This window comes from Glandiceps talaboti, chromosome 10, assembly GCF_964340395.1.
Source record: "Glandiceps talaboti chromosome 10, keGlaTala1.1, whole genome shotgun sequence".
Taxonomy (NCBI): Eukaryota; Metazoa; Hemichordata; class Enteropneusta; family Spengelidae; genus Glandiceps; species Glandiceps talaboti.
Window position 1 is genome coordinate 237110 of NC_135558.1, and position 13361 is coordinate 250470.

The 13361-nt window shown below is 38.4% G+C and overlaps 1 protein-coding gene across 2 annotated transcripts in view; it reads left to right on the forward strand.

The window, feature by feature from the left end:
• The first annotated feature begins 10370 nt into the window (after positions 1-10370).
• Positions 10371-13361, forward strand: part of LOC144441421 (uncharacterized) — an 88714-nt gene continuing 85723 nt past the window's right edge. Inside the window, exon 1 of one of the 2 annotated variants that reach the window (XM_078130991.1) lies at positions 10371-10848. In XM_078130991.1, coding sequence (XP_077987117.1) covers positions 10728-10848 — 121 coding nt within the window. In that variant the 5' untranslated portion in view covers positions 10371-10727. The remainder of the gene's footprint in view (positions 10849-13361) is intronic. The other variant, XM_078130992.1, reaches the window with a different exon arrangement.

The window sequence follows — 13361 nt, forward strand, 5'->3', positions numbered from 1 at the left end:
GAATGTATTATTATATGGAAATGGCTTGGATAAATGAAGTGCTCGTTGAAGAACAAAACGTCTTGCTAAAATAGGAAGTCCGCGGGCAACCTGTCTGTTGAACGTATAGCCCTTTTGTCTGTTCGTCTTGGCGAACTTGGCGCATACTTTTCGTGTCCACATTCAAACCTTCAGCGTGAAATTCGGACTGAATGATGACTGTCTGATGATTGTAGAGAAAACTATTGAACATGATGTATGTTTTTGACACATACTAATAGTTTATTCACTGACTATCTTTTCTCACTTTCAAGAGATTATTCTTCAACTCGAGACTGTTGGTATAATCATGTCTACATTTCTCCTACTTGTTTTTTTTTTTGTTCTTGCTTACTTTAGACTCTCTCACAGTCTTGAAGCTTCGCATAAATAGCTAAAACGTGGGTTGTTTTGTATGATTGTACAGATATCTACTGCAATTGTACTCGAATATCCCGGTACTGCGCGCCCTCATCGATCACATAGGCTTAACCTTTCGTTGATATGTTAGTGCGATGCTCCGTGTTAACACGAAGCTCGGGCTTCGAGTTAATTCGGAGTGTCGCACCCCTAGGGGAGTACTTGGGTGGGTAATGGGTACATATGTATCCTGGTGGACAAAAATTCCAACCACAAACACTACAAAAATTCAAAAAGTAGGGGTCAAAAGGCTACATTTTAGCAAGAAACCGGGGTCAAAAGTCTAAAGTTTTGAACACTTTTGATACAATTTCATGTGACATGTGCATGCTTAACTTCGGTCATCACTAGTTCATTGGCTACCCAGGGGCCGGGGGTAGGGCTGACTACTTCTGATAAAGATGACTGAAAACAACCTGTAGAAACAGCCTTGTTCAAAATATGTTCATATGCAAAATGTTTCAATATGTTCCTCGGTTTCATTGATGCGTGTTGGGGGGGGGGGGGCAGAATTTACATTCATAACGTTTAGTCAGGCATCTAAAATACTCATATCTTTACAGAAGACGGCCCTATATTATACCAATGCCACAATTTCTGTATGTGTGTTACTCAGGAAGCCGTCATAGAGGGCGTATCGGACTCCCAGCAAAATGTCAGCTTATGTACGGTATGCCCTAGTTCTGACTCTAGTGTGTTCTAATAAATATGTATGAGTGGATTTACATAATTTTATTGCTAAATTCACCAGTCGTCATAGCCTTTACAACAACTTTGCATAGGGGCGTGCAATATTTCTTAGATTGTTGTTTTCCTTGGCTACAGGCTAAATATAATAACCTTTGACTATACATTCCTACCTGTGTGGAAAAACACCCGCTTTCTACTAGTAGTGTTCTTTCTACTAGTAGTATAGAGATTGATACATTTGTAGCAGCAGGATTCATACGATATTTTCTTCAGAAAACGGCAATCTGAGCAGTAATACGTGCCTTAAACATAGCGAAACAAATCTTACTTGTAGGTATAATTCAATGCGATAATTTCATCACATACTTAGTCCTGTGACTGATACAGAAAGTGTAACTATCAATCTGCCGGACTTTTATATAATACTCTGTTAATATTTATTTGGTCACTGACCCTCGACATCGGTGATGCGATAGAGGGACTGTGGTTATTAGTGACTGTTTGTGTGCGGTAATTTGCAAAACAATAACTCTATTCAATACTCTGGGCGGCTGTATTAGATCCCCTTGCGTAGTCGCTAATGTAAGAGTAACCGATTCATTGACAGCATTCATATTGTTATTTGTAGCATTTGCATAATCCCATTTCTATTTACAGCCTATCCTACACTGGGCGGAATTTTGAGAACAACTCTTTTGCCCTAATGGAAGTTGTTGTTAACAGCCGAGTTTTCATCGCATAACGCAAAATACAAAGACCTTTTACTACTGAAAGACGTTATAACAAAATACTGGACAGGCCTCGTAACTTGCGAGATCAGAAAGAATAATATATATGCATCTACAATATGTACATAGTACTGAAAGAGTAGAGAATTTTTTGGATGGAAATAAACATCCTAGCAGAATGGAGTCAACCACAAAAATGCATTACGAGAGACATGTAGTTTAAATCTGGTTTACTTGATTTGAGCTAAGAATGGTTTTGAGTTTTGTTGAACAAAGTAACAGAAAAGTTTAAAGTTTCTGTTCAAGACACATTAGACATTAATGAGTATTTTATGTTAACTATGAGTTTAAAACCAAAACGTTTATTATCGAGTATTTGCCGAAAGGTTTCTGCCTCTAAAATCTCACCAATTCCACACGTGATCAAATAACATTTGCATGCATTTTAATTTGGGTTAAAAATTAAGAATGTACTTTTCGTCCGAGTCTCAAATTTGAATCTGAGGGTAGAAGTTGGAGTCTCACGTATAACGCCCATTTCCAAACAATAGGCAGGTGTCGACCCCTGGAGCCGAATCCAGGGTCCTATACATACTTAATTCTCATTCTGCTCGTAATAAACAAATATATAGACATACAACTATATTAACCCATAAATTATGTGAATGTACAATTGAATCACCATGAGACCTAATTGAATCATACAACTGAGGTCCGCATTCATATCGGACCAATCTGAAAAAGAAATAAAGTAACGAGAGTGATTCTACAAACATGTATAACCAGTCCCTTGGGACAACACCTCAGTGGTGCTAATTTGCATCTTGATAGTGACCAAGCACTTCGGCAGACTCTTTGAAGTGAGACATATCACCACAGTTAGAAATTTTACGAAATTACAATATAACACTTGTCTCCAATGAGGAAAAACACCCGCCCTCCTAGATTTTAAAACTTGTTAGGGAACATAGATCATTAATAGCTAGAAAACATTTTGCCAATAGAGTCATGTCGCAACCATACATTATAGTGGCATCTGCCTTTACTTCAGTATGGACATATTATCTAGACTCAAGCCTTGTCGTTGTTTTGGGCTACTGACAGGTAGGTCATATCATATCAACTACAAGGCTAGGGTGTAGGTTATTCTTTATACTGTATAATCGCAAGCTCTCTAGAGTCATATGTTATCTTATCGGTGGCATCACAAGACTCTTTTTTTTAGCTCTGCCAGAGAAATGCTTGCCACACCTAAATTTTGAATTGTAATCCGAACTGGGCCTCGGAGGGCCATGGTACAATTCTAGGCTTTCATATTGGTGCTATCTTAGTAGTAGAGCCATAAGGATAGCATTCTATTACTCTGGACCAACATTTTCGGCCTGCCACACGACAGTTTTTCAAACCCACGTTCTACCGATTGCGAACTGGACCTTTAAACCATTGGAGGTAATCATTCCTCCCCATACAAGACACACTGTATTACTACTACCAATAGTGCTTTTAAAGTGATGATTGCATGGTTCTACTGCATGCAATTGTCTGTTTATGACGATTCTATAGCATTGCATAGGTCGCTAAATAAACCTTTCAAGTTCCAAGAGTTCAGCTACCGGTGAAAGTCCCATGCTGTATAATTACCGGCTAAAGTACTTTGTCAAATAGTAGCATGGTTAACAAAAGCAAAAGCGGCTTTTGAAAGCATCGCGTACGTGTTACATAAAAAGGGTCATCATACAATGTATGCGTTGAGACAATCTTAAAAGCAGGGTGCCATTCTATTTTGTTTTATCACGGTGGTTTTATGTATGAGTTTGGCTGTCTTTTGCAACTTACCACTGTGAGGATATCATTAAGGGTAATTGATTCCTAATTTAGTTGCATCACTAACAACTACAAGTACTTTGAAAGTATTAAGATCGCACTCATCAAATATGCCCAAACTCAGGTGATAGCACAGGGAGCAGCGAGCATGTAATTGACTGATCGATCGATCGATCGATTGATCGATTGATTGGTTGATTGGTTGGTTGGTTGATTGATTGATTGATTGATTGATTGATTGATTGATTGATTGATTGATTGATTTATTGATTGATTGATTGATTGATTGATTTATTGATTGATTGATTGATTGATTTTAATTCCTACGACTTTCTTTTGTGTGGCCATGGTGTCTAATTAGACCGAAAATATGCCAATAACTTATTAAAACTAAAAGGTAAATCGATAATATTTTCAGGACATATTTTGGTATCGCAAATGTATGTACCAAGTTATAAGAATTTGAAGCGTGCATTCTTGAGATATAGCCTAATTACCAAAAACCATTAATTACGTAAATTGCTCATTAATATTCATGGGATGTTTACTAAAACTAATCAGTTCTTGCCATTACCCTACGGAACACATGTGCCGAATTTCGTTTGAATTGAGCCAGCCGTTTGGGACAAAACGATGACACAGACACAGACACGCAGACACGCATACTTTTCTCCCCCTAAAGTATCTATTCCCTTACGGAAGGAAAAAATGGCCGTTTGGTGGCCATGTTAGACCGTATTACAAAATAAATTGACGTGCATACGTATGCCATAGTGTGTTGTCCTTTTACCAAGTTTGAGAGAAATGGATCCAGTCATTTCCGAGAAATGGCTCTGGACGCACGGACATACGGACTCACGGAACCCAAGCTATAAGCCCCCCCCCCCCCCGACTTCGTCAGGCGGGGACTAATTAGAAGTGTACATTCTTAAACGATAGGATTCGTTGACAATCTGCTAGAGGTTGTCAGTAATTGGGGAGATAATAACAGTGACTTTTGGCACATGTTAGTATTTTTTTTATAGTTTGCCAAAACCATAGGGGTATATCATGCATGACAATTATAGCTACGAATTTTGCATTCCAAGAATTATTGTGTGTAGGAATGAGAATCTAAAGATTTTGCTCTTACGGAAGGCATTCAGTTTAAACCTGGTTAAAGTAACGATATATATGCGATACCATAAAGCAAGCAGCTCTAAGCTTTCAAAACTATGCATAAACCCAAAATGACACCACTAAACGAAGATGGTCATGTACTTGAGCTACACGGCGTGGGAATTGATTATTTGCAATGAAAACAAAATATCCGAAGTTCACTGACCGAGTAACTATTGTTAATCGTGTCAGATACCATCTCTTCGACAGTTATTGCATGCCAACAATCCTTTTAATAGAAGAAATCCAAAAGTCCCTACTAACTCACACATAGGGAAAGTTACGTTTGTTCAATTACTTTAGTTCAAGTGGGAACTTTACACATATGGGATCTTGAGGGCTTACATGTGAAACAAAGGAAGCTCCATTCTTTAATAACCTTTCCTTGTCAAACGTCACTGACCAATTATTCAAATTTACAAAAGACAAAAACATTTTGAGAAAGGGTTAACAATGGTGGACTAATGAAAGAATAAGCCAACTTGGAAGTACCTGTGGTTGAGTCTTGAATGGTGCAGCCGTGTAATTAGTGTCTAGTCTAGTTGCTGTCTGGAATTCCCCCTTTGTGATTTGGAAGAATTACAACTGACCGCACTATATACATGTGACGGAATTCCCCCTGTTTTCAATTACAATTTAAATCAAAAACATGTTGGTAACAGTCTTCGCACACTATCCGTACGGTAGTTAGACATATTTAGATGCCAGAAATCAACCTCGACCAGATCTTGTTGAAGAAATAGTTCAAAACTAAACATTTCACATGCATAAGGTAGTCACTATATTTTTCTACATTAACATCTACAGTTGCCCTGACTTCTTGTACCTTGTACGTGTATAGGTTACGTATTGCATAGTAGAACATACAGTAAAACATTGCCGTGATCAGAATTGCTAAAACGATTGCAATGGAAACACAACTTTAAATATGTATATCGATTGTAGCGATACGTATCGAGTTTGCCGAGACTTATACCCATGGTTATGTTTTAGGTGTTGTACGATACATCATGGTAATATGATATGATATAAGATGTGATATGATATGATATGAAATATGATATATTGATATGATGATTTAGGACAACATTTGGAACAAAGATTTGCTGGAATTTACATTGGTGTACTGAGACTGTTTTATCTTCTTTTCGCTGATGATTTGATTTTGTTTAGTTACAACGCTATTGGCTTACAAAGACTTTTGAATGATTTATCAACATTTTCTTCGAAATGGAAACTAAAGGTTAATATTAACAAAACTAAGGTAATGGTCTTTAGGAATGCTGGTGTTTTGAGAAGGTATGAAAAATGGTTTTACAATGGGGAGAGGCTATCAGTTGTATCACAATTTTGCTACCTTGGATTAACATTTTCTTTTAATGGACTTTGGAATATGGCACAAAAGACAATAGCTGAACATGCGTGTAAAGCAATCTTTGCTCTGAAAAAGATATTGTATAAATACAAATCTGTCGAAGTGTCAATTTACATGAGGATTTTTGATTGTGAGATATTACCAATATTGATGTATGGGAGTGAAATTTGGGGATTTTATGATGCTGAGAATGTAGAAAGTGTGCATCGTAAATTTTGTAAATACGTACTAGGCCTATCAAAAACCACACCAAACCCAGTCATTTATGGTGAACTTGGCAGAACACCGCTTTTTTGTCAAAGATTCGTCCGTGTTATAAAATACTGGCTAAAAATTTTGAAAATGAAAGAAAACCGTTTTGTTTATCAGTGTTATAAATATCAATTCAAAGAGGCCGAGAACAATAATACATGCTGGGCGTTATCGGTAATGAAACTACTTTTCTCGTATGGATTTGGTTTTGCTTGGCTAAATCAAGGTGTTGAAGATGAAGGTGGTTTTATTGAGGCCTTAAAACAGAGATCTCGCGATATTTATATCCAGTCATGGAGTTCTGGCTTGTTGGATTTTTCTAAACTGGATAAATATCGTGATTTCAAGATCAATTTTAAGTGTGAGTTTTATCTTTCAAATATTGAAGACAGTACCTTGAGATTTGCTTTGTGTAGATTTAGAGCTTCAGGACACCAACTCAGAGTAGAATCCGATCGTAAATTAGGTATACCTAGACAACGCAGAATTTGCCTCCTGTGTAAGAGTGGGGAAGTTGAGGATGAATATCATTTTTGCTTAGTTTGCCCACTTTATAAAGATTTGCGTGAAATATACCTATCCACATACTTTTATACGAACTGTACTTATCAAAAATTTGTTCTCCTTATGCAGTTAGAGAACTCAAATGTTAAACAACTAGCTAAATATATTTCCTATGCAAGTAAACGTAGAGAAAGACATCTGTTATAGTGATTCATTTTAACCCACCCTCTGTGTCATTGTATGATTTCATTTCATTGAATGATTTGTACCATAGGCCGGTGGCCAAAGTACGAAATAAATGTATGATATGATATGATATGATATGATATGATATGATATGATATGATATGATATGATATGATATGATATGATATGATATGATATGATATGATATGATATGATAGGATAGGATAGGATAGGAGAGGATAGGATATGATATGGTATGATATATGGTGTGGTGTGATGTGATGTGATGTGATGTGATATGACGTGACGTGACGTGACGTGATAGTGTGATGTAATGTAAGAGAACACCGTAAGAACAACGCATACATTAGATAGATAGATAGATAGATAGAAAGATAGATAGATAGATAGATAGATAGATACACATATATATCATATCACGTGGAATTTCATGGATATCACCATGACGTATACGTAATGCCACATTATTGTATACGTCATCTATAAATGACGAGTTAAACGTAATCAAAGCAAGTAAGTGCAAAAAGTTTGTCTTTTTACAAATTCGTATTTTCACATCGTCGCTGTCGCTGTACCGTAAGTTGATAAAAACGAGCAAGAAACATACATAGGCCTCACTGAAAACCAGTTGAAAACAAGATAATGGAACGACACAAGCTCATTTAGAAATACAAAAACTCAGAAACAGTACAGAACTCAGCAAATACATCTGGACTTTGAAGGACTCTAGTGTTTATTATTCAATCGAATGGAGAATTATTAAGATCTGTAAACCGTATTCTGATGTCACCAAGCGATGCAACCTGTGCCTGAGAAGTTCTTAATTATATGTCACCCTGAACTATGCACACTGAATGGAAGAAACAAGTTAGTATCTAACTACGACACATGAGGATCGAATGTAACGAGTAGAAAAGTCACCTTCATATTTCACTCAGTAATCACCGTATCAAGCACTTTACACCAGAAATATATATGTTATATATACTTTTTCGGTAAGACACAACGAAACAAACTTACCCTAATATTTGAAATGAAATGACATTGAGGAAAGAAAAAGTGACTATTAAGTGACTGGTTGATGCGTTAGCTCAACAGCTAACACTCTGACTTGTATTCAGGGGACGCGGGGGGGGGGGGTTCGACTCCTACACGTGTCACCTACGGCAATGGGAAGGAGGGCTAAGGAGAAGTCAGTGGGGACATCAAATTCTGAAAGGCGGACTTGAAATGTATTGCTCTTTATGGATAATTTCTGGAACCAAATTAAATTTCAGTGGCCTTGCCACAGCAAAATACACTTCAAGGCCAGAAAATATGCAATGCATAAAAAAATTGTTTCAATTCAAGTTCATATTCAAGTATTGTGAGACTTTAAATTATTATACGGACTACATAACTATTGAATCGGAAATATGCGACTTTCAACTCTTACAGGGCAATTCTGTAGAATTGTGGAATGGCTTCTAAAGGACATGTTCGCCGTTTCTATATTACAGGGCATGTCAGCAATTTCAAACAGATTCATGAACTTTCCCCCTCACATTGGCCAGATAGATATATGTGTGATGAAAAAGGTCATGATCACGAGGTAATTAACTATACTGGTGCTCTTATATGTATTGTGACGTCGATACCTGAAGGCATCTCGATGACATGCTCATTAGTCGATCGATCGAATAACGAGGCTAAATGCCGATCAATCGATAATAGTCTCATATCAATCGATTTATTGAGTCAATTTATCTTTGTTGTAAGTCTGTCACTCACTCACTCACTCACTCACTCACTCACTCACTCACTCACTCACTCACTCACTCGCTGGCTGGCTGGCTGGCTGGCTGGCTGGCTGACTGACTGTTGACTCACTCACTCACTCACTCACTCACTCACTCACTCACTCACTCACTCACCCACCCACCCACCCACTCACTCACTCACTCACTCACTCACTCACTTAATAAAACACCGTAGTCCTGCTACCACCAGTTCACTCAATTAGAAACTCGGTCAGCAAATCGTGTTTTTTTTCTGTCACTGACTGACTGACTGACTGACTGACTGACTGATACTCACAAGACATCCACGTATTCACTATCGTATCCAACCAAATTCATCCATAAGTCAAACAAAAAACCAAATCCAGAAACCAACAAAAACCAACCAACAAATCGATCGATCGATCGACCAACCAAACAAACAAACAAACAAACAAACAATTAACCAGCCAGCCAATTAATTAAAATCAAGAAACTAATGGAATAATACAAGTAGGACTCGAATCCTTGCATTTACTGAAGAAAATGTATCGACTAAATTGGATTACAATGTCCATTGAAGGTAGCCGCGCTCATCTACACGGTAAAATCTGTGTCATCTATCACAGCCCGTCTCAATGATACACTGTTTAGCCTTGTGAACGATTCACTGAATTGGTAATGTATATTGTATTCACACAACATTACACAAAACATAAACATTGCATGACATGAATGAGTAACATAAATTAACCAAGTCCTCCCAAGTTGATTATCCTGTCATCTCTCATAAAATACCAAGACAAAGTAAGTTAATTACAAGCACCCGTAAAAAGTCGAAGATCCCACGACGGAAGAGAGACATTGGTATGGGCCGAGTTAAACTGTACAATCACAGCTGACTTCAAGGGTAGTTCTCTGTCGACGTGGCCCTGCAGACAGCGCCATCCTTGGCCCTATCACCTTACCTCTGCAGGCATACAGCGATGTAAATTTACTCCTTTTCGGTCTGTCCATTATACCTATATAATGCCATCACTATTACAACTGTGTTTTCCATTTCAACCGACACAATCGATTTGCTAGAATTTGCTGTACAAAATTCTTCCACACTCCCTTCTCCCAACATTTGCTTTCCAGTTACCTCATTTGGATCATGTGTACACAAACATTCTCATTCAAGTTGTAATAAAAAAGTCGAATACATTTCTCCTTGAAGTACTCCCATCTCTTTTGTCATTTGCAAGTGCTTGACCCTTTCTTTTAATCTTTGCATCTATTGTTCTGTCTGTGAACTTTTCTTCCAAACTGTTTTAGTATACCGTGGGTTAAGATTAAGTAGTTTTCGAGACGTCTATAGGAAACCACTCCTTGTGGTACATGTAAATAGTGACTCCTTCCTTTCTAATAGTTGGATGGGATTGCCCGCTGGCTGAAACTCATATCTGTGTCTTCCACTTTCATCTTGCTTCTGATTCGTTGATCGAACTTCTGGAAATGGACCCCAGTCTGTGTTTCCATTAAGCAAGGCGATTACAAAGACTGTAGGCATTCTTTGGTCTGCATTGCGATTGGTGGACGATTCAGACCGTGACGTGGACCGGGTCACCTACGTAAAGGCCTCAATCTCACAGTCTACTCCAACGAGTTGAGACCAAGGCTTGGTGAGCAGTGCAGAGATCTTGGATCGGTCTCCGGGTTTTTGTGAATTTTGAGGAGACCTATGGCTGGGTGCCACTAGTGTATGTCACTTTTTTCTGAGGAGGATAATTTGGACTGTAGCCAAAGCTAGTTATGGCTGAAACGTGGACGCGTACTCGGCATAAATTATGCCTTTGGGACAGTTCGGCACTGCTGCTACTACTTTTCGTTATTTTCCAAGGTAGTCAATGCACAGAAGTGCACCTTCCTCCTGGTAAGTGCACAATTCATTTATCTTCTCTTGACTCATTCTAAATTCCTTCACAGTGGTTCATCATATTGGATCGTTGCCCAGCGACCACCGACAGTAGTGCAGTCGCCCCAAATGATGATGACTTACTCAAAGGATCTAATCAAAGTCCTAGTTAATCTATAATTCCTTAGTTAAAGTGCAGAAAAAACTTGGCTGAGCTTGTTAGAATGAAAGAATGCTATCGTTGCAATAGCAGTACCCGATGTGGCTGATTAAAAGAACAGATAGTGCTCATTGAAGGCAACATATCACTATTGGCCTCCTTTGTTGACGGGAATGTCATCTATTTTGGCGGAGTGCAGAAGATTTGCTGAAACCATCTGTGGGACCTTCAAAAGGTCATTCCATGCAAAGATTTGAAGCATTCTGACATTGCGGGAAACATTTACGAGTAATTGATTTGTATACGAACGAATGGCTATTTTTACAGCAAAAAAAGTTGTTGGATAACAATTTCATTCATTCGAGGTCGTAGCAGTCCGGATGCTTCGAAAAAAAATTGAAGGCAAATTAGACAAGGTGAATAAAAGAACCACTGAGACTTGGCTGTCAAATTATTGTTTTCCTCAACACGGGAAAGGTAGTAGACAATCGACGCGCCAAAGAACCAAGCTCAGAGGTGTCCAGGGGAAAGGCGCTGAATACCAGCTTTGTGTAAACAATTATAAAGAACCCATAATAGTTTGTAAGAACCCTCTATCTTTGTGGGTAACAGCGGAAGGAATAAAGACTGTCCATTTAATAGTTACGTTTAAGAAGTTCCAGTGGTCTTAACGGGTGGAGGAGATCTTTGTTTAAAGACGAATATGTTGCACATCTCGTCTGGGATAGGTAGGTGGCACGAAGCCAAAATGAAGTATCTCTCACACTAAAAATTGTATTAACGCCTATAGTACACTCATGTTGTACTCGCATACTGTGTCATGCCATGCCATCTAAGCCATCTTATACCAAAGCTTCAAAGTACAAATAACAGAGTATAGCGGCTTGTCCCTCAAAAAAACCTGTATCGCTCTAACTCATGTAATAACGCATCGAGGATATGGCGGATCAATAACCAATTATGCATCCATTTCAGATTGACTTCTTTTCACCCCTTTTAATACACCTTAACAAAGACATGTATCTTCTACTTGTTCACTTTGTCACTAACCGTGGCCTTTCAAGTTTCAGTAATAATGGGTGTACACGCTGCTGAGTCAATGCAGAGCAAATGAGCGGATTGCATGCATTATGCAAGCCGATTTCCATGCAGATTTTAATGAGCACAATCGTTGCATGAACAGCTGACCAACTTTGAAATTAAGAGAAGTCTGATATTTATACGTGACTGGATTACATGCATGGAGTTTCTCCAAGGTGGCCCTATCCATGTACGCGGTTTGGTTACCAAACAAACCTATTTGTAATTGTGTATACGACGTGTACTGCCGAGTTGTAGTTCACCATGATGATAGTGTTTATAGAGGGTAGTTTAGTCTCCTGTACCTGTCTATTGAGATCTTTCACTCACACATCATACATTGTTTGAGTAGACCTCAGTTTTTCCACCTCGCTGCTGTGACTCAAGTATTTGGCTGAAGATTGGTATGCAGCGTAGAACAATACGCCCAATTTGACAATTATCTTTGAAATGTGTGTTGAAATCTTGGGTTGAACCATTATGCACAGTATATGGGTAGCTGTAGTATGTAGTAAACAGTGAGCTGTCTGGTGATGTAGTGTATATGGCAGTGATGGCTAGCAGGTGTACCGGTTTTATGCCATAAGCTGCGATTATGTCCATCATATCTGGCCAAACACAGAGGGTGTTAATCTCTAGTTGTATATATTAATAACCAAAGACTTGGTTTGCGACATCTGATACGTGGCGATTTGTTTGTCTGAAAGAGGAAAGAGCTACCGGCTCCTGTGTCCTGTGTGTAATGCAATGCTAATTTCACCCGATTGCTACTAGCCAATCATATCCCTCCCTCTCTCTCCCTCTCTCTCTCTCTCTCTCATGCATACAAATGTTAATTGTGTAGAAGCAATACTTCTACAAACACCATGCACATCTCTGTCTAAGGTGTAGGATAATCTAAATCAATGTATTCATTATCACATCTAATGGGTGTGTATTTGCATAAGTGAATGCAAATGAATTCCAATCTTATTCCGAAATTGTAAGCGAATCTTGTAGGTTTACATCATGTGTGGCACAATTTTGAACAGTGGCGAACTTTTGTAGCACATTTTGTGTGAATACTTGTCTGTGGTGAAACGAACCATATCTCGCGATACGAAGTCAGTGCAACAGGCCAGACAGGATAGCGTACCAGTGGGGCGTGGGCGGGGGTCATAGCCCAGAGCAACACACATAGTTAGTCGTACTACTACCCACTGGTTGTTTGTCCACAAGACAATTACAATGTCCATATATGAATAAAATAACCATATATTTAGAAAGTTTCTAAAAGTCAGTTTCAAAAGTT